General features: G+C 40.7%; 1 protein-coding gene across 1 annotated transcript; it reads left to right on the forward strand.

The window, feature by feature from the left end:
- Window positions 1-1,212: 1,212 nt before the first annotated feature.
- On the forward strand, window positions 1,213-22,567 carry sars1 (seryl-tRNA synthetase 1). The gene is made up of 10 exons (XM_039749855.1): window positions 1,213-1,502; window positions 8,276-8,346; window positions 12,776-12,856; window positions 13,105-13,263; window positions 17,393-17,536; window positions 17,627-17,782; window positions 17,864-18,085; window positions 20,489-20,618; window positions 22,107-22,264; window positions 22,400-22,567. The coding sequence occupies exons 1-10, from the start codon at window positions 1,367-1,369 to the stop codon at window positions 22,565-22,567; spliced, it is 1,425 nt and encodes a 474-aa protein (XP_039605789.1). The 5' UTR covers window positions 1,213-1,366.
- The last annotated feature ends 131 nt before the right edge of the window (window positions 22,568-22,698 follow it).

The following is a 22,698-nucleotide window of genomic DNA, read 5'->3' on the forward strand; positions in this document are numbered from 1 at the left end:
CAGGTTTTGCTGCCACCTAGTGAACAATACCCTGTTGATAAATATGAGATAGAACTTTATTTGTCCCCAAGGGAATATTTGGCTTTTTACAGAAATATTTTAACAAACAACAAACCCCTCTCAAATACACCAAAACATCTAAAAATAAAGAAAACTAAAAAGAAACAAACTGACTTGGCAATTACAGTTACGCTGAAGCATCATGCAGGTGTATTGCTGTGGTATGAAGGAGTCCCTGTAGCATCTCTTGACAAATTTCTGCTGAATAATTCATTGGCTGAAAGTCCTCAGAGGTAGTGTGTCAGATAGAGGATGTACAGCATTGTTCATAATGGCACTCAGTTTTGTCTTCATTCTATCCTCTTCTGCCTCCAGGGGATCAAGAGTGGATCCCATAACTGAGCACAACCTTTAATTATATTGTTGATTTGGTGGGCCTTTCCTAAAGTGATGTATACCAATTCAGCGCACCACAGTGAACAAAATCACACTGGCCATCACAGAGTTGTCAAGGATGTTACTTCCCACATTAAAGGAGCGCAGTCTCTGAAAGAAAAAGAGCCTGCTCTGCCAGTTCTTGTATAGTTCCTCTGTGTTCAAAAAGCAGTCCAGCCTGTCATTGATGTGGACCCTCAAGTACTTGTAGCAGTGCACCTCCTCCATATCCATTCCATGAATATTGACCAGACATAGAGGCACTTTGGTGCAGTGAAAGCCAATAACCAGTTTGTTAGTTTTGTTGATGTTAAGTTGTAAACAATTCTTTCTGCACCAAGAAACCAAGTTCTCCACCTGACTTCTATACTCTGTCTCATCCCCTTTATCAATACACCCCATAAATGCAGTATCATCAGAGAATTTCTGCAAGTGACATGGCCTGGTGTTATATTTATAATCTCAGTTCACAGAGTGATGGGAAAATGAGGCATTATAATATGTTGTGGTAGGTACTTCAGTGTTGTTCACGTCTATTTTGGAAACCATTATGTGAGGGATCATCCACTTGCATATCTTTGATTGGTCCCTGCAATATAGATCTGGCCTTAGCATGTTTGATTAAAGTTGAATTGGTTCAGAATCAGAACATAGATTAATAATGGAATACATTTGGACATGGGGCTGTGGCCAAATACTTTATGATGTACTGTATCATAGTATTTAAAGACTGCATTACCATATCCTACCACCTGAGGCGCTCGCTCGTTACAGGCTTCCTCCGCCTGTCGGCGAAGTCGCCTCCTCTTGCTCTTACTCATTCCAGTTGCTGTGGGAGAAGCAGGGCTGTGGTTCTGCTCTGTTGTATTCTTTACTTTGACGAATTTAATTTCTGTTTTCTTCGCGCCGGAACAGTAACGCGGAATCTACAATGGTGCTCGACTTGGACTTGTTCCGTACAGATAAAGGCGGAGATCCGGACAAGATTAGAGAGACGCAGGCCAAACGCTTTAAGGATGTCAGCCTGGTAGACAAGCTTGTGGCGGCAGACGGAGAGTGGAGGAAGTGTAAGTTGGCTCGGGACACGGCTTCATAAGGGTTTCTGGCTCACTATGTTCTCTGCCTTTGTCATGATCGATATGCTAGAGCCAAACGCTCTGTGTCGTTTCTTTACGTTGTTTCCGCGGAGTGCATGAGGCTAAAATGCCATGATTGTTAATTTAGAACTGATGTCGACAAATTTGTTTCCGACAGTGGTGCTGATCGCAGCTTTAACGTCACTTGTCGCCTCCTCGTTTCTATGCAATACAGTGAAACAATCGGCCGTGGAGAAGGGGTGCAGTTCAGTGGCTCACTATTTAGCAGGAAGTCGCGTCCATGTGCTGCCGGTGAATCTGATGCAATCAGCCTGTAAGAGCGAAGCCCGCAGTGCGTCCGCCAGAGGCAGCGTGAGTTGTATGTAGGTAGAAGGACCACGTCAGTCAAAGATCAGACAGGGAGAGAAGTCCCCATCCAAAACTTGTGGTCAGAAGAATAGGGAAGTACCACGTGTGTCTGAAAATGGGAGCCACCGATTTAGGTCTAGGGGGTAGAACCAGTGTTCATCTATTCCATAAAACTGTCATTACTTAATTACCTACGATCGTCACTGCAAGCTTTTTACTTATTTATTCCGCGATTCCAACCATGCTGTACAACAGGAATTCTAAACAGTAAACTAGACTAGAAGGCCGCTTTGGACATAGATTTGTAACAGCAAACAGTTTAATTTCCATTATCCAGGTTTGCACATTCTAACTAATTGCCACTTCACATCTCTTTTCTCAACCCTCTTTAGGCTTGGGTAAGCACGTAAGTTTGACAAAGGAGAAGAGATCATTCACCCCTTCAAGCTTGTTTGCATATCAAAGCTGTTGCAATATCTCATCCAGATCCATCTTGAAGCTTGACAAGGTTTCTGCTTCAATTCCATGTCTTGGTAGTTTGTTTCAGATTCCCCCAACGCTTTGCATTAAAGAAATGCTTCCTGGCTTCAGGCCTAAATATGCTTTCCCTTAATTTGCACTGGTGTCTTCAAGTACACAGTTGACTGTTAAGTTAGAAGAATTTTGCTGGATTTACTGTTAGACTTTCGAAGACCTGGATGAGGTCCCAACACCAGGTTCTCTGCTCAAAACTAAATCGATTTACTTCTCTGAGTCTTGTTACTGTAGGTCATGTCCTTAAGTCCTGGGATTCGCCTGATTGCTCACCTCACAATCTTCAAGTGCTGCTATGTCTTTCTTGTAGTACCATGACCAGAACCATCCATCCATCCATCCATTCTCTTCCGCTTATCCGAGGTCGGGTCGCGGGGGCAGCAGCTTAAGCAGAGAGGCCCAGACTTCCCTCTCCCCGCCACTTCTTCCAGCTCTTCCGGAGAATCCCAAAGGCGTTCCCAGGCCAGCCGGGAGACATAGTCCCTCCAGCGTGTCCTGGGTCTTCCCCGGGGCCTCCTCCCGGTTGGACGTGCCCGGAACACCTCACCAGGGAGGCCCAGGAGGCATCCTGATCAGATGCCCGAGCCACCTCATCTGACTCCTCTCGATGCGGAGGAGCAGCGGCTCTACTCTGAGCCCCTCCCGGATGACTGAGCTTCTCACCCTATCTTTAAGGGAAAGCCCAGACACCCTGCGGAGGAAACTCATTTCAGCCGCTTGTATTCGCGATCTCGTTCTTTCGGTCACTACCCATAGCTCATGACCATAGGTGAGGGTAGGAAGGTAGATCGACTGGTAAATTGAGAGCTTTGCCTTACGGCTCAGCTCCTTTTTCACCACGTCAGACCGATGCAGAGCCCGCATCACTGCGGATGCCGCACCGATCCGCCTGTCGATCTCACGCTCCATTCTTCCCTCACTCGTGAACAAGACCCCGAGATACTTGAACTCCTCCACTTGGCGCAGGATCTCTCCCCCAACCCTGAGAGGGCACTCCACCCTTTTCCGCTGAGGACCATGCTCTCGGATTTGGAGGTGCTGATTCTCATCCCAGCCGCTTCACACTCAGCTGCGAACCGATCCATAGAGAGCTGAAGATCACGGCCTGATGAAGCAAACAGGACAACATCATCTGCAAAAAGCAGTGACCCAATCCTGAGTCCACCAAACCGACCCCTTCAACACCCTGGCTGCGCCTAGAAATTCTGTCCATAAAAGTTATGAACAGAATCGGTGACAAAGGGCAGCCCTGGCGGAGTCCAACTCTCACTGGAAACGGGCTCGACTTACTGCCGGCAATGCGGACCAAGCTCTGACACCGGTTGTACAGAGACCGAACAGCTCTTATCAGGGGTCCGTACCCCATACTCCCGAGCACCCCCACAGGATTCCCGAGGGACACGGTCGAATGCCTTTCCAAGTCCACAAAACACATGTAGACCGGTCGGGCAAACTCCCATGCACCCTCCAGAACTCTGCTAAGGGTGAAGAGCTGGTCCACTGTTCGCGACCAGGACGAAAACCACACTGTTCCTCCTGAATCCGAGGTTCGACTATCGGACGGACCCTCCTCTCCAGAACCCCCGAATAGACTTTTCCAGGGAGGCTGAGGAGTGTGATCCCTCTATAGTTGGAACACACCCTCCGTCCCCTTTTTAAAGAGGGGACCACCACCCCGGTCTGCCAATCCTGAGGCACTGTCCCCGATGTCCATGCGATGTTGCAGAGACGTGTCAACCAAGACAGTCCTACAACATCCAGAGCCTTAAGGAACTCGGCGATCTCATCCACCCCGGGCCCTGCCACCAAGGAGTTTTTTGACCACCTCGGTGACTTCAGTCCCAGAGATGGGAGAGCCCACCTCAGAGTCCCCAGGCTCTGCTTCCTCATTGGAAGGCATGTTAGTGGGATTGAGGAGGTCTTCGAAGTACTCCTCCCACCGACCCTAACGTCGAAGTCGAGGTCAGCAGCGCACCATCCCCACTATATACGGTGTTGACACTGCACTGCTTCCCCTCCTGAGACGCCGGACGGTGGACCAGAATCTCCTCGGCCGTCCAAAGTCGTTCTCCATGGCCTCTCCAAACTCCTCCCATGCCCGAAGTTTTGCCTCAGCAACAACCGAAGCCGCGTTCCGCTTGGCCTGCCGGTACCTATCAGCTGCCTCCAGAGACCCACAGGACAAAAAAGTCCTATAGGACTCCTTCTTCAGCTTGACAGCATCCCTCACCGCCGGTGTCCACCAACGGGTTCGGGGATTGCCGCCACGACCATGTATTGTAAAACGGATAACTAATTATAAAGTATTATTTTGATTTTACTTGCAGAACCATTCTTAGAATATTTACAGTAACAGCACACCTTAAAAAACCAAGTGTGGGAACTGTGCAAATTTTATCAGCACAAATAGCGAGGTGCAAGTGAACACTGAACATGTAAAAGAAACCCCTCTTTGCCAGCATCAAAGGACCACTCTTTAAGTATGCTGTCATGTAGCCGGTATAGACTTTGAAAATGTTAGCGTGCTGGTCTGTTTAGTGCTTTAGTCATGTTTTGGATGAGAGCCTGAAGTGATAACTATGTCACAGATTATAACATGTAGTTTCTAAGATACAGAGAATACTAAAGAAATTGCAGAAATTTGGAGTCTTGGTGTCTGTTAAAAAGTATCCTGGTTGATTTCATTAAAGAACGTCTTGTCCTAAAATATCAACAATACCAGTCATTTTCAAAAGCCAACCGTTTGCCCTTTGAGAAAAGAATCTTTATGGAAAGGAAGATGTTCAGTTTAGATTGTCAATTAAAGGATATTATAAATGAATTCCAGAAGTGGGAATGTTGAGGATATTTATTGTAATATTTTATACATTATCTTCTTTTTTGGAATGTCTCAGCACAGCATCACAATTATTACTTTATTATTATTATTTGGCAAACACTTTATTCCAAGGCTGCTTACAGCATTTGTGATACAGTTGGATTTTTCTTTTGCAGGCAGGTGGTGTGACTTGCTTGTGGTCACACAGTGTTGGTAGTGGGATTTGAACTCCCAGCCTTAACCACACCGCCATATTGCCTGCAATCGCCATACTGCATTCAGTTAGTTGATGGTTAATTCCTTTTCAATTCTTAGTAACACCAGTGGAGCGGATCTTAACCTTTTTCTAAATACTTACCCTTTGTTAGCATGTATGAACTCTAAAGATGACCCTCCATTAGCCTGGTTTATCAATAGCACCTAGTGACCCTGATTCTCTTGATTCACTAACACAATGTCTGACTTTTATCTCAGAATGGATGAATAGTAACTTTCTCAAGTTAAATAAAGAGAAAACTGAAATCTTAGTGATTAGCAATAACGGATACAATGAGGCAATTAGAAATAAACTGGATATATTAGGATTAAAAGTCAAGGCGGAGGTAAAAAGCTTAGGGGTGATTGTTGACTGTAATCTGAATTTTAAATCGCATATTAATCAGATTACTAGGACAGCATTTTTTCACTTAAGAAACATAAGTAAAGTTAGACCGCTTATATCACTGAAAGATGCTGAGAAATTAGTTCACGCGTTTGTTTTCAGTAGACTAGATTACTGTAATGCACTCCTCTCAGGACTACCCAAGAAAAACATAAATCGTTTGCAACGAGTGCAGAATGCAGCTGCTAGAATCCTAACTAGGAAAAGAAAATCTGAACACATTACTCCAGTTTTGATGTCACTACACTGGTTACCTGTGTCATTCAGGATTGACTTTTAAATTCTGCTTATGGTTTATAAAGCCTTAAATAATCTCGCCCCATCTTATATAATCGGAATGTCTGACACCTTATATTCCAAATCGTAACCTCAGATCTTCAAATGAGTGTCTCCTTATAATTCCAAAAGCAAAACTTAAAAGAAGTGGTGAGGCGGCCTTCTGCTGTTATGCACCTAAAATATGGAATAGCCTGCCAATAGGAATTCGCCAGGCAAATACAGTGGAGCAGTTTAAAACACTGCTGAAAACACATTACTTTAACATGGCCTTTTTATAACTTCAATTTAACTTAATCCTGATACTCTGTATGTTCAATTCATCACAATAACTATTCATGGTGGCTCTAAAATCCGTACTGACCTCTACTCTCTCTTCTGTTTCTTTTTCCGGTGGCCTGCGCCACCACCACCTACTCAAAGCATCATGATGCTCCAACAATGATGGATGGATTAAAAGGCAGAAGTCTACATGACCATCATCATCAAGCCCTTCCGTGAGAACCCTAAATCCAAAGAGGACTGTTTCATTTATGTTAGGTAGAATGCCCAGAGGGGACTTGACGGTCTCATGGTCTGGAATCCCTACAGATTTTATTTTTTTCTCCAGCCGTCTGGAGTTTTTTTTTTTCTGTCCACCCTGGCCATCGGACATTACTCTTATTCGATGTTAATTAACGTTGATTTATTTTGTTTTCTTATTGTGTCTTTTATTTTTCTATTTTTTATTATGTAAAGCACTTTGAGCTACTGTTTGTATGAAAATGTGCTATATAAATAAATGTTGTTGTTGGTTTGGCATCAGGGTTTACCCTCCATAAGATCCACTTCATTGTGTCTTTGTGTCCATCATTAGTGTATAAAGCTCTTTTTAAAGGGCAAAGAACCTAATCAGTGGAAGGAAATGTGGAACTTCATATATCTTCTTTCACTACTTTATTATTAGTTTTTTTAATGAATAATAACGCTGTATACAAACTTCATATCCATAGAAAAATGTCCCATTGTCAGTTTATTTAATCAACATGAATACGGTTAAAGAAGAAAAAGCCTGAGTGATCTGAGTGCTTAAACCAGATTTTGACTTTTATTTGTTCTCTTTTCATGTAAAGCTCTGAATAGTTGCAATGAAATGAAAGTGAAAAGCCACATTTGGGCTTAAAGCACCCAAATCACTCAGGATTCTTATTATTCCTTTCATATCATGTGCACTAGTTTTATTGTCAGCATTTCTTTTTAATTTGACTTACTGGTGATGTCATTCAGTGGCATTGTGGAATGAAATCAAAGGGGATTTTAGCAGCCTGCTTTGAAAGTGCTTCACCTTACTAGACCAATAGCAGTGTGAAATCACCTCTGTCACCCTTAGTAAAGAAATCTAAGAACCTGAATTTTAATAATCATGTAGGGTGCAGAGCAGTTTTCAATGGACCCTCTTCATACACAACAGGTGGAAATAAATAACTCATTCTGTATTTGCTAATGATATTGCAAGCATTTTTCTAGCACTTCAAATGTATGTTCAGACTCACAGCTTTGTACTAAAGAAATCCACATGTGGTCGGGTATTTGAAACCTGCATGCGATGTGGTTTCTCTTTTTGAAAAGTCTTTATCATTCATTTGATGATGGAGTATTTTTTTTCTCTGAGAGGAACAGAACATATTTCTGTCATTGATAAACATTTACATACTACCCTAATTAATATCTGAAGGTTAGAGTGACAAATTTTGGATTGAAATGTTATATGTTTATGCTTCTAGACATTACATATTGTGACATCAGGGATAGTTTTCAAATATGAGCTCCAAGACTAGACTTCCAAAATAACAAAAAGCACGTCTAAGGTAAAAACAGTTTTGAGAACACAAGTCACTGGATGTGTTTTACTGTTTAGAAGATGGAAAAATCACTATTTTGGTCAAAGAAAAAAAAATCATTTGATGATTGATTGAAATATTTAATTAATAAAAATAAATTATTGGCAGCACTATTGATCATGAAATTCAGCAAGTAAATAAGAGTCTAGCCCAACTTTTCAGAGGTGTTGGCAGTACTTCTTGTCATGAGTCACCAATTATTATTATTATTTTTTTCGTTCTTCAGGCAGATTCCGAGCCGATAACCTGAACAAAATGAAAAACCTCTGCAGCAAGACAATAGGCGAGAAGATGAAGGTAAGAGATACTTGATCTGACACAACAGGCTTTGTGAATGAAAGTTGGCCCACCCAGATGTGACAGAATTCATCCAGCACTGGCGGGGATGGGTGTGTGTGATCCAGCAGAATGAATAACAGGTGTAAAACTCTGTGAAGACACAGCACTAGTCTATGCCGACATGTTAAGCTGTTCAGATTTCAAGGTCACTGGCATTGTATAATGCCACTTTGTGGGTACCCAGTATGGATGGGCCTAGTTTATAAGAGCTTGCAGTTGTTGGTTCAGCTTTCACCACTCTGCCACTGAGTGATTATAAGCAAGTTAATTCAAACAATAAATATTTATTTTATGTATTTGCAAGGGGTGTTGTCTGGCATGCAGTCTAGGTTAAAAATGATTGGTTCAGTGCCCGCCAATGACTCATTCTGTGACCCAGAGCAAGTCACTCAACCTGTTTGGCCTTTAAATTGTATAAAATAAAATGAAACATTTTGAGCTTGGTTCTGTACTCAATCTTCAGCCGTACATTGAATACACTATGCTCCATGTGCTTAATAATTTAACTTGTAATTTTTTATCGATCACACTTATTTCATTTTAGAATTTATCCAGGGCAAGATCCAACTTGTGAGCATCGCCATTCTAGTCCCACCAGCATATGACCATATGTTTTGGGAATCCACTAAATGAACATAATTTTGGCAAAAATATTTAATAACTTATCAGAGGGCTTTAGTGTTAACACTTACTCCTAACCCATTAACAGCTATGTATGGTGGACTCCCAGATGAGCCTAAACTGGATATGGGCAATGATGAATTGATATTAATAGCTGATACCTCACAACTAGCACATAGGATTATCTTGCTTAACTGAAAGAATCCCAACCACCTTTTATAACGCGGTGGGTAATTAATGTTCTGTCCTATTTGATATTGGAAACTTTTTTATTTATCTATTTTAGGCTCTTGGCTGTCTCCTCTCTTTCTCCATCTTTGTTAGGTTTTTCTAGATTGATTTTGAGATAATCTGCTTGATTGTATACTATGCTACTTTCTTGAAATAAAGTTAACATAAAATATATATTGTGACACTATGAGTCGCTGTTGCCCCATGAAACCCACCAGACAGACGTCCAGGACACACTTGTAAAAGCACCAAGAAGAATCTTTTAATATTTTTCTTCAATAAAGTGCACAAATCACCGCACATGCCACAATTCTCCAACAATAATCAATACAAATAAACAATAAATCAATCCTCCTCTTCTCCCAGCAGCTCCGTCACTCTACCACCTAACTCTGGCTCCACTTGCTGGGTTTCTCATAGTCCTTTAAATAGTCTGTGACCCGGAAGTGCTCCTGTCCTTCAGTCCACGTGATTCAATAGCATTTCCGGGTCAGATCAAGACTTACATTTTGTTCTTCAGCCCAGAAGTACTTCTGTTCTTCTGTCCCCATGACTTGGGGGTACTTCCGGGCTATAGGGAAAATAAAAATCCCCCTGTCTTCCTGCAGCGTCACACGGCAGCACCCACGGCACCCAGCAGGGCTGTGAAGCCGAACTCCATCTCCCATGGTGCCCTTCAGGAATCCGGGGCACCTCTAAGCTGCAGGGAAGTCTCCATCTAGCTGGCGGGATGAACTGCCGGCCATCTCTCACAATATATACAGTACAGGCCAAAAGTTTGGACACACCTCCATTTTTTATAACCATTTCAGGTGACTACCTGTCGAAGCTCATCGAGAGAATGCCAAGAGTGTGCAAAGCAGTAATCAGAGCAAAGGGTGGCTATTTTGAAGAAACTAGAATATAAAACATGTTTTCAGTTATTTCACCTTTTTTTGTTAAGTACATAACTCCACATGTGTTCATTCATAGTTTTGATGCCTTCAGTGAGAATCTACCAATGTAAATGGTCATTAAAATAAAGAAAACACATTGAATGAGGAGGTGTGTCCAAACTTTTGGCCTGTGCTATATATATAAAATAAATCAAATGACAGTAGTTCACAACAACAAAGTGTATGATCAGTCAATACAGAAGAGGTGAACTTGAGATTAGAGATTTAATTAATCAATATTCTGGTATTATCTATTTAAAATGCAAGAAAGAAAAGGTGACTTTAAATGGGATTTGATAATGGCCACTAGTGGAGTTTCATGAACAGTTTTTGCCAGAGGATCTGTGAGTGCCTTGTCTGGCAGTACTCTCATAGTAGAATTTTGTTAACATTTGTGATCATATAGTTTGGTTGGTAGTTGTCATCCTTCCATTTTCTGGCCCACTAATCTAGTTCAGAATCACAAGAACCATTTCAACACCATTAAGCCCAAGGCAGGAATTAACCCTAGATGGGGTGGCAGTCCATTATAGGGCAAACTCCCACACACATTCAGTCATAGCAGACTAATTTACAGTGTCATTTGCTAACCTTATGTGCATATCTTTTGTGTATGGGGACCAGACTACTGGGAGGAAAATGCACAGGGGTCAGTCCTGAATTTGAACCAAGTTTTGTGGAGCTAGGAAGCAGTAACATTAAGCAGTGTGCTACTGTGTTGTAATAAAGGCATCAGATAAATAAATAAATACGTCTATATGCTTTTTGTGGAAAGAAAACTTGGAAGATGAGTTGCTTCAAAATTCATCTACAAAATGAAAAAATATTCACTGAGTACTAAAAAGTAAACAGTTTCTTTGTCTTTTGTGTAGTTGCTGTAGTTGAGTAGTAAATGCCTTGAAATCACAAATATATCCTCATTGTTTTGCCATCACATCAGAAGTGGGTATCATTATGACATGCAGAAAGAAAATAGATCATGTATCCATTTCTCCCAGTATACTTCACAGTATTCCATTTGACTTGCATTTAGAAACATAATTGGAAAAAGGTAAAAAAATAAAATAATAATAATAAGTTGTCGCCATTCATTCAGTAATTGCATGTGATATGGTGGAGAATGGTAACACTGCCAGTATTGATAAATGATGGAATTGCTATTCAACTGGCAGAACAGGTGCTTGATGTTTGATTTATGCTGCCCAGACCAAGTGCCTATCTCAGAACAGAAACATAGACAGTTCTGATGGATGTGCTCTTTTCTTTAATCGTCTAGAGCAGGGGTCTCCAACACGTCGCTCGCCAGCTACCGGTAGCTCGCAACCACTTTCCAAGTAGCGTCGCCAAAGGGTTAATGAATCCTACATAAATTTGAAAACTTGATTAGTCAAATTAGGGGTGGGCGATCTTTCCAAAAAATAGTATCACGGTCCTTTTAACACAAAATCACAATCCACAATCTGAATTGCAATCTGTCTTTTCAGTGTGGCATACACTTGAGAATATCCGGACTCAAACTCATCAAGACCTAAGTAACACTTTATTTTAAATATCAAACAAAGTTGAATTCTGTTGTTCTCTCGTTCGCTAGCTAAGTGGAGTTAAAGAACACGCCCTGAAGCTGGCGAGCGAGTGAGTGAGTGAGAAAGGCCCCTCCCCCTGAACCGTTGCATGTTTCTCGAATTTGCGCAAATAAATCGGTACTATGATACATAGCGAAATGAGAGATGTCGCAAAATCAACCGGAATGTTCAAGCAAATTATAGAAAATTAACTATCTAAATCAGTTAAGTAGTTCTCTCGTGAAAAGCGGACAGACATACAGACAGAGAGACATTGCATTTCATAAATTATATATTAGTAAAGCTTCAAAATAATGTACAGTTAAAGTCTCAACAGCATTCTCAGCATTTCTGGAGCTCAGTAGAGCCAGATAACTAGAAGAATCTTCACCAAGCAGCTCTGAAAATGTCTGCTTTGTTTGGGTCTCCTTACCTCTGTGAGTCTGACATGAATGTCATGAAATCAAAGTTCGGAACAAGACTGACAGACGAACATTTAAATGACTCCATAAGAGTGAACCTAAGTGGCTCCACTCCACCATACACCTGCCTCTCTTGTTGACTCCATGCATTGTCAGTCATCTCACTAACTAAAAAACCCATCACACATGCAACTGGACCTGTGAATACTCTTGTGAAGTGAAACAGTGACATGGAACAAAATGACAAATGAATAAGTCAGATCTGTGTATTTGTAATTGTATTGTTGTGTTTTTACAGCATTCATGTTTTAATTCATAGTGTGAGATACACTAGAAAATGCATACAGACATACAAAATGCACATGGAGGTGAACTAAATATTTTTTTGTGATGTTTTAATGCAAAATGTGAGTTGTGGACACTCAACATTTTTTAAATGTTCAGGCAAAACAAGCTTATTCAGCTTGTTTGGGTTGAAATAAAATATGAGAATAAACATTAGAAAAACATGAGTAGCTCTCAGCCATTTTCATTTTGTAAAAGTAGTTCTCGGGGGATAAAAGGTTGGAGACCCCTGGTCTAGATACTAAAGTTTATATTTTTGTGTCCCTTCCAGAAAAAGGAGCCTGCTGGTGAGGATGATGCCCTTCCTGAGAATGCCCAAAATGTGGATGAACTGACAGCAGAGATCCTGTCTGTAAGTCTCTACCTAAGCTGATTGTTGACTGATGGTTTACTCTGGGTGTGAAAGAATGTGTGATCACTATGCATTGCTGCTTGAGGTGCAACATTCCTTTGTCCTTGCTATGTGTCCTTAGGTTGCACTGGGTAACAATCTTTCATTAAAGAGACAGTGTTCTAAAATATGTTCCTAAGCATTGAAAGCATGTTTGTAATAAGTCATCTGTATAATTTCATGTGGGTTTTTTTCCCCCCTCCTCTCAGGGCTTAACGGTGACACAGATTAAGAAGATTCGTATTTTGATAGATGCAGCAATATCAGAGGTGGATGCTGAGAGGATAAAGCTGGAGGGAGAACGATTTGAGCACCTGAGAGAGATTGGCAACCTTCTTCATCCATCTGTTCCCATCAGCAACGATGAGGTGAGACAGAACAGCTGGCAACCTAAACTCTGCTTCTAAATACAGAGCTTTTGTGTAAATGAGAAAGACGTAGTAACAAGTGGTGGTATTGAATTACAGGAATGGGGTAAGAGAGAACCGGTTGTCTGTGTTTGCTGAAATGCAAAGGGAGGTTGTGCCACACTGGTAAAGCATCTAGTTGGAAAAGAGGCAGAGTGTAAAGGGACAAGGAATGGATTTGGAACTGGACTGATTGATAGATAATACAAGAACAACACCAGGGTATATTATAGCACCCAAGGTTTATTCCACGCTGATACTGAAAGAATAGAAATGGTGGAGCTATACTCTGGGTTAGTGAAAAGGAAGCTGTGGTAAACAGGTTTATGGTTATGACAGACTGCAGTGAAAGGAACCATACAGGGTGGTTCAGATCTAATTATGCAGATCCAGATTTTCTGAATGACTTTGATTTATGCGGGGACGATTCCAGTTCGGCGCAAAGGCGATTCTTCATGTCGTACACTTCTCGATGGTCCAGGATTTTTCGGGTGATTTTCTGTGTAATAAACTTAATAAGTTAAAGCGTAATGAAAATTGCATAATTAGATCTAGACCACTACTACTACTAACACTGCTGCATCAGTAAAGTGGGTGATATCCATGTTTTGAATGCATGTTTGGGAGTTCAGAAAAAAGCAACCTGTCCCAGCAAAACTGAAGGCAAAATAGGAGATACACTCACAATACTTGGGGGTTAATTTGGGGTCACCATTCACTCTAACTTTGGTATGTGGGATGAAGCTAACACAAACAGAGAAACTATATGTTCCACTAAGAATTAATTCTCAAAATCAACGGATCGAGCAGCATTAAGCACAGTTCCACCTGTCACCCACTGCAAAGCACATGGCATTGTCAGTCAGATGATTTTGCTTTTTCCTAGAACATTCATTTTCTTGTGGCAGAACTCCTTATTAAAGGTGAGGGAATACACCATTGATACCCGCAGGAAAATTTTTTAAAGCATTCTGTTTTATTGGTAGTTCCCAAGCAAAATACTGCTACATTCCCTTAGATGGCCAACCTCTGAACTCAGCAAGAGTTTTCACCTACATCATCCTGCAAGTGGTTTGCTTGCTTCATCCTGTCTGGCCAGAGTTATATGATTTGTAAATCTGGACTGAACTGCAAAATAAAAAATAAGAAAGAAAGCAGGCTATGACAGGATGCTCTTGACTTGCCTCATTTGAATTTTTATCAGTATTTGAGACGCAATATTCAAGATGCTTTCCTATTGTATGTAAATTTAATAAGTAATTTGAAATGCACATCCATATACTGTATATTCATTAAATAATATGTTTTTAACATGAGACTTTCTAATTTCCTTTGTTGGTTGACAGCCCTGTTATTGACTTATAAGCTCACCTCACAAGTACTGTCCCAGAGATAAAATGGTTTAAAAGGTGTAATAGATTGCAACATTTGTGTTAACTTTTTTAGATAAGAGATTGAGTAATACTTTGAAATGTATTATAAAGTTGAATTACTGTTCTTAAAATAATTCATAAAAATCACAATGTTTACTTATTCAATCTTTAGTAGTAGTGGTAATAGTTGTTGTAGTCACACTGTCACATGTACAGAGTAAGTGAAAATGTTGCTTGCTTGTCCATTCAACATGTAAAACTCCCCTTTCTCCAGCACCATGATCAATAAAAGTTAAGAATAGCATTTGTGTACTGTATATACATACACAAATCATCCACAACATTAAAGCCACCTGCCTAATATAACATCAGTCCCCTTGTGCCACCCAAACTGCTCTGATCTAGTGCTGGGCGGTAGGACCAAAATTCTATTCATGGTATTCAACAGTATTTTTTTCCTATGCATGAGTGGATGTTAACCACATTTTCCATTGCAATTACTGCAGTAGACTGGCTAAGAATAACCCATTCCACTGTCATGAGAACTGTACGTTGTACAAAAAAACATTTCAATGTGCACGCAAGTATTAATAAAGGTTTGCCCCATAAAGTGATAGTTTTCAAGAGGGTGGCACTAATGGAGAGAAGGAATCACACTGCATGACAGCTGCAGTCAAAATATAAAACCTTTTTATTGAACAAATTTTACAAACAACTTAAACTATAATTTTGACAACATATTTTCAACCATCCAAAGAGGCTTTTTAGACTTGGTAAAATATCCAGAGGTGCTTGTCAAAAGTTGTATTGCGCTGAACACTTCTGAGAAAAGGAATAAATAGTAAATATTTTTTGTAAACCAACTACACTTTCTGTTAATGTTAACAATCTCTGTCCACTGACACATTAGCTATATGGATTCTAATGGCGTTGGTTATCTCGATCCACCGCTTGCTTTTTTGTCGTAGGCAGTACCTCCGGCAAACACGTCTGCAAATGACGTCTGACTCGAGTGTCCTCTAGCTTTTTCATGGTACTCCAAAGCATGTTTGCGGCTAAGGTGGTGCAGCAAATTACTTGTGTTGCTGCCTCCGGCGACCACTTCAGCTCGACAGCATTTGCAGTAAATAGTTGTTTGGTCCACATCCAACCTTTCAAAACCAAAGTATCTCCAGACAACAGACATGACTCCTTTTTTCAGCAAAAGTTCTTCTGTGTCATCGGGTTCAACTTTATCGTCTCTACAGCTTCAGTTTTGGAATGTTCTCTGTCCATTTTCACCGCTTAATACCTCCACTAACACATGTACTCCGTTGCATGCATGTTTAGCGGTGTAGCAGTCAAAAAGGTCCTCCCCTTAAACAGTTTCCCTCCTCGCCATGTTCTGAACGTTGTTTAGGCTATTTAAACTGGTGTTGCGGTATAAGAAAAATCCATATCATAACAAAAATAAAAAATGGTTTTCAGTATGAATCGGTATACCTCCTAGCACTACTCTGATCGATCAAGGCGCAGACTCCACAAGAACTCCAAAGGTGTCCTGTGGTATCTGACACCAAGACGTTAGCAGTAGACCTTTTAAGTCTTACAAGTTGATTCCATAGATCTGACAGAGATGCTCGATCAGACTGAGATCTGGTGAATTTGGATTCCAAGTCAACACATTGAACTAAATGTCATTTTCCTCAAACCATTCCTAAAAAAATTTTGGTGTGTGTCGCAGGATGCATTATCCTGCCGAAAGAGGCCACTGCCATAAAGGAATACCGTTGCCATAAACAAGTGTACATGGTCTGCAACTGCAACAATTTTTATGTAGGTGGTACATCCACATAAATGGCAGGAGCCAACGTTTCCCAGCAGAACATTGCCCAGAGCATCACACTGCCTCACCAAGCTTACCTTCTTACCATAGTGTATCCTGCAGAAATCTCTTCCCTAGATTAACAAGGCACCCGCATTCAGCTGTCCACATAATCTAAAAGAAAACATAATTCATTGGACCAGGCATCCTCCTCCTATTGCTCCTTGGTCTAGTTCTGACACACACATGCTCATTGTAGGTGCTTTCGACAGTGGACAACGGTCAGTATGGGCACTTTGTGCAGTCTGCAGCTACACAGCCCTGTATGAAGTAAGCTGTGATGCACTTTGTGTTCTGACACCTTTCTCTCATGGCCAGCAGTAAGTGTTTCAGCAATTAGTGCAACAGTAGCTCTTCTGTGGTTATAGAACCAGATGGGCTTGACTTTGCACCCCACATGCATCAATTGGGTACCTACCAGTTATCTTTCCTTGGACCACTCTTAGTAGGCACTGACCTCTGCATACTGGAAATATCCCACAAAACCTGCAATTTTGGTGACGCTGTGATCCAGTCATCTAGTCATCACAATTGTACCCCTTGTCAAAGTCGCTCCGATCCTTATGCTTGCCCATTTTTACTGCTTCCAATACATTATCTTCAAAACCCGACTGTTCACTTGCTGCCTAATACATCCCACCCCTTGACAGGTATCATTGTAAGGTGAAAGTCAATATTATTCGCTTCATATGTCAGTTGTTTTACCATTGTGCTTGACTGATGTAAGTGCTAAATCTAATTTTCTTTGGGTACAATACTGAACCTATGATGTTTCATGATGTGATGGTATTGTGGCGTCCCCAACTCCTCATCACCACCAGCTTTTAACCAGTTCTTGTGGTTTTCTTTGCAGGATGCAGATAATAAAGTAGAGAAGACCTGGGGAGACTGTACGGTGCAGAAGAAGTACTCACATGTTGATATCGTTGTAATGGTAGATGGGTATGAAGGAGAAAAGGCTGCTGTAGTGGCAGGGAGCAGAGGCTACTTCCTAAAGGTAAATGACTGTTTAAGTCAGGTCACTCACAGTCCTCTAGCTCGAGGAATCTGACTCTTATCCTGCTACTGCCTGATTTTCTGTATGCAGGGACCACTGGTTTTCCTGGAGCAAGCACTGATCAACTATGCCCTGAGGATTCTGCACACGCGTGGCTACACACCAATCTATACACCTTTTTTCATGAGAAAGGAGGTCATGCAAGAGGTGGCACAGCTCAGCCAGTTTGATGAAGAGCTGTACAAGGTAAGTTAGTAATTTTGGGAAAATGTTTGCTCACCCTGAGCAATGGAACAGTATTGCTTATCTTCTCTGTTGACTCTTCAGGTTATTGGTAAGGGAAGTGAGAAATCAGATGACAGTAGCATTGATGAGAAGTACTTAATTGCCACCTCAGAGCAGCCCATTGCTGCCTACCTCCGAGATGAGTGGCTGAAGCCTGAAGACCTACCCATCAAATTTGCTGGTATCTCCACCTGCTTCCGACAGGAAGTAGGCTCTCACGGCCGTGATACCAGAGGCATCTTTCGTGTGCACCAGTTTGAGAAGGTGAGTTTGTCATTTTTTTTTAGTTATTTGATCTTCTAAATAACATGACGGATAACTCTCTTGCATGTAAAATACATGTCCAAGGTGTAGGGTGTCAGTATAGAGAAAGTTTAGGAATCATGAAAAAATGCAACCTTGAGATTTTGATGAATCTTGATGTTTTAGACCTTCCTGAATTCGAAAATACCATTTTTGAAATTATGTCTTTGTAAACACAATAACTGGAAACGCTTTGACCTCGTTCAATGAAATTTTGTACACCTGCTTTATATCAAAATTATGGAATCCTATCAACTTTTGGGCCATTTCCAACAACCGGAAGTAGTACTTTTACTGAATACAATACAGTTTATTTTTGCAAAGCCCAAAATCACACAAGATGTGCCGCAATGGGCTTTAACAGGCCCTGCCTCTTGACAGCTCCTCAGTCTTGACTCTCTAAGAAGACAAGAAAAAACTCCCAGAAAAACCCTTCTAGGGAAAAAATGGAAGAAACCTTGGGAAAGGCAGTTCAAAAAGAGACCCCTTTCCAGGTAGGCTGGGCGTGCAGTGAGTGTCAAAAAGAAGGAGGTCACAGAACCTCCTACACAGAACAGAACAAATCCTCAATACATCCATCCATTATCTAAACCGCTATATCCTAACTACAGGGTCACGGGGGGTCTGCTGGAGCCAATCCCAGCCAACACAGGGCGCAAGGCAGGAAACCAACCCCGGGCAGGGTGCCAGCCCACCGCAGGGCACACACACCAAGCACACACATCTACAATTTAGAAACGCCAATGCACCTAACCTGCATGTCTTTGGACTGTGGGAGGAAAACCATGTGGACACGGGGAGAACATGCAAACTCCACGCAGGGTGTACCCGGGAAGCGAACCCAGATCTCCTAACTACGAGGCAGCAGCGCTACCACTGCGCCACCATGCTGCCCTCCTCAATACAGTATAAAAATAAAAATTCTACAAGTACGGAGCAGAATTTAACAGTAGATGATATCATATAATATGATTTGAAGTACTTTTGCGAATTTTAAAATCTATGGTTATAATTACAGGTAGATGATTCAAATTTTGTATAGATATTTATATAGTGATAAAAAGCAAACAGATATGAAATTTGAAAAAAATTACTTCACCTGAATTTTTTGTAGCATGGAAATATAAATGTGTGCATGATATTAAAAACTGTATTCAATATAACGCATATTCTTTCAATAACTATTATGAATTTTATTTTAATTTATACATCATCAGTTTAACAATAACGTGTAAACATTGAACATGCAATGTAAATATAAAGATGTAATGGGAACAATAAGCTGCTACGTCCCCTTCATGTTCCTGATAATACATTTAATTTATTTTTATTTTTTTTTCATTTCCGCCATCATTGTCAGAAATAAATGTAGCTAAATGCAGTTTTACCTATAGCAATTTAGTGCAACAGTTATATAATACTAAAACTTTTTGTTTTTAGGTGACTATAACTCTTTTTACTTTGCACGTAATCTAGGTAATGCATATGTAATCATGAAAAAATTCCACCACCGTTTTCAACCTCCCTAGTATGAAAATATCATTTTAATATAAAGTTTGATTATAGAGAGAGATAAAAGATTGTGTATCAATGCTATCAATTAGTTATGATGAAACAAAGAGATATGATATTTGAGAAATACTGCACAACTGGAAGTGGTTGTGATGACCTTTTCCCCTATCTTAGTATATGAATAAGTCGAGGGGACCACACTCCCAATTATTTATTTATTTATTTTGCTAGTTTTTCACAATGGCAGATTGTCTTCAGACCAGAGCAACACAGAATGTTATGGCACTCATATCAAATGCCAAAGATAACATTTCTTGGAATCTTAATATGAATATTTCTAGAACGATCTCATGATAACCACTTTAGCTACACTGGGTATTAACATACATCTACTCTTTGGCTGTACACCTGCATCAAGTCAACCCAACTTTCCCCATAACTTTTCCAACAGTCCTATTTGCAGTTTTTAAATTGCATCATCTGTAGCACCATAATAAATTGGGTTTGCCCCAGCTGTACTGCAGCTAGGTTTCCTTTTTAGTGTGAAAATCACAAAATAAATGTGAAGTGGAACTGACATTTTTTTAAGTTCTTTGTTTAGTGACTTTTATGTTTGTACACTGAATGTCAAGTACTACCGTATATAATATGTATCAGTAAGGTTTGAAATTAGGAGTTGTTTTCTTTTTTTTTAATTGTATTTATTTTATTTTAATCATTCCGTATAGATCAATTTTTACAAAAAATAGGATTGAAAACAAATCAGCCCAAGGAGTTGTTTTCATCTGCGTGATTCATTATACATAGCATGAACTGAAGCACTTGACCCAAGTTGCTCTTCCTCTCTTTCAGATTGAACAGTTTGTTTATGCCTCCCCCCATGATAATAAGTCTTGGGAAATGTTTGACGAGATGATTGCTACTGCCGAGGAGTTTTACCAGTCTCTGGGCATTCCGTATCGCATTGTGAACATTGTGTCTGGTATGTGCTTAATTTTACGTTTTGGAAGTGTTGGGAACGCCCCTTAATTTAAGAACCTTTCTGTCTGTTAGTGCCATTGTTCCAAAATCCTGTGGTATATTAAAACTTGCACCCGAGTGGGAATATTCAAAGGATGCATTGTACTGAGTGTGGTTGCAGATTTGCTGAGGAAATGTCTAAGCATTACAGAAGACTGTAAATGGTGTTTGGGTGTTGTAGATTTTTATACTGACCTTACCAATGAGGAGCAGAATTAGGGGGCAGCAAGGAACAAATCTTGACGAAAAGTGTCATTGAAAGGCTGTTAAAGATGCACAAATTTAGAACAAATTAGTCTGACCAATCAAGAGAAAAAGCAATAAAACCAAACCGGTTTTATTTTTGAACATAATCTCTGTGATCGCTAATAAACTTCACAAAGCTTTTCTACACACCTCACATAAAATATTTTGCCTTGCTTGTGTGACCATTCTCTCTCTATCTTAACACCTTCATCATCAGCACAGTGTGTCCTATGGATGCAGCCCTTCGAATTGGTGAACAGGTGATAGGCCTATTGAGCCCCAATCTGGCTAAAAGGATAAGCAGTACACCTGTCTGGGTGCAATGTCTGCTACGTGAAACTTTGCCATGAATGCAGTGTGAGTAAGGATGTTGTCATGAAGCAGAAGGTACATTGTTCATCGCAGCTTTTCCTTTAGTAACTGCAGAAAATGGCAAACCTAACCAGCGTAATGTTGACAAGTTGTTATGGGCCTTTTGAGACATGTAATCAATATGGAAAACATTCTGAACACCATAACAAACTGTGGAAATGATCTTGAGTGCACTAGTATGGACCTTGATTCTTTTTGTAAAATTTCTGCCAGTCCAAAGTTATCAGCTAAAAATTCTCTTTGAAAATGAAATCTTGGATGTGGTGGTGCTTCGTTTCAGGAGTCAACATTCTGGCCATTGTGTAACATGCATAGACATTGCACTTCATTTAGTTGTATAGGAAGAGTGGATTCAGATTACCCATAAGTAATCAGTAGAGTGTCTGCTACCTCACACACCATCACTATTTGAATCTTCATTATGATTTCCGCCATGGTGGGAACATTTTTTTTCTTGTTGTTGGCTTAATCCTGAGCAGGGTCGTTGGGGGCTGAAACCTATTCCAGCAAGCACCTGGCATGAGGCAGGAACAATTCCTGTACAAAGGTAACAGTCCATCACAGGGTGAAGACCAACACATTATGACTAATTCAGCAGTGCCATTCCACATATCCTGAATGTCTTTGGACTGTGGGAGAAAACCCATGCAGACACGGAGAGAACATGCAAACTCCACGCAGGGATGTAAACCCTGGCCTCCTTACTGCAACTGGTTCCTGTAATTAATTGCATTTATAATGTGTTGTGCAGTTCAAGTTCTACAAAACATTGTATGACTGAACCAATAAAATCTATGCTCAGTTTGTAATATTTTCCCCTTTTCTCTTTCAGGGTCTCTCAATCATGCTGCAAGTAAGAAGCTGGACTTGGAGGCATGGTTCCCAGCCTCTGGTGCATTCCGTGAGTTAGTGTCTTGTTCAAATTGCACAGACTACCAGGCCCGCCGCCTTCGAATCCGCTATGGGCAGACTAAGAAGATGATGGACAAGGTAATGTCAGTATGATTAGCCATTTTGGTAAACCTGTGCACCCTAAGTGTCAACTTGACCATGTGTTTGTTGTGTCACCCCTCATACACAGGGAGAGATATCAGTGTAACAGTTTTACTATTTTTTCTTGGACAGGTTGAGTATGTTCACATGCTCAATGCTACCATGTGTGCAACTACACGAACTATCTGTGCCATTTTGGAGAACTACCAGACAGAAGAGGGAGTAGTCATACCAGAAGTCCTTCGTGAATTCATGCCTGCAGGTGAATTACCAATGTATAGAGTCTTGACGTGTCTTTAGGAGTTGAATAAGAGGTTAGTTGACATTGCTAGCAGCGAGCAATGTAGAATTGACTAGGAGGATCTTCTGGTTAATATTTTCAGGTATTGGAACAGTAATACAAATTGAATATTCAGTGTCACATGGACCTA

Source organism: Polypterus senegalus, chromosome 3 (assembly GCF_016835505.1).
Source record: "Polypterus senegalus isolate Bchr_013 chromosome 3, ASM1683550v1, whole genome shotgun sequence".
Lineage (NCBI taxonomy): Eukaryota > Metazoa > Chordata > Cladistia > Polypteriformes > Polypteridae > Polypterus > Polypterus senegalus.

Coding starts and splice junctions, on each gene's coding strand:
- sars1 (XM_039749855.1), top strand. CDS start 1,367: ATGGTGCTCGACTTGGACTTGTTCCGTACAGATAAAGGCGGAGATCCG. Junction 12,857..13,104: donor TGACAGCAGAGATCCTGTCT/GTAAGTCTCTAC, acceptor CCCTCCTCTCAG/GGCTTAACGGTGACACAGAT. Junction 13,264..17,392: donor TTCCCATCAGCAACGATGAG/GTGAGACAGAAC, acceptor TTTTCTTTGCAG/GATGCAGATAATAAAGTAGA.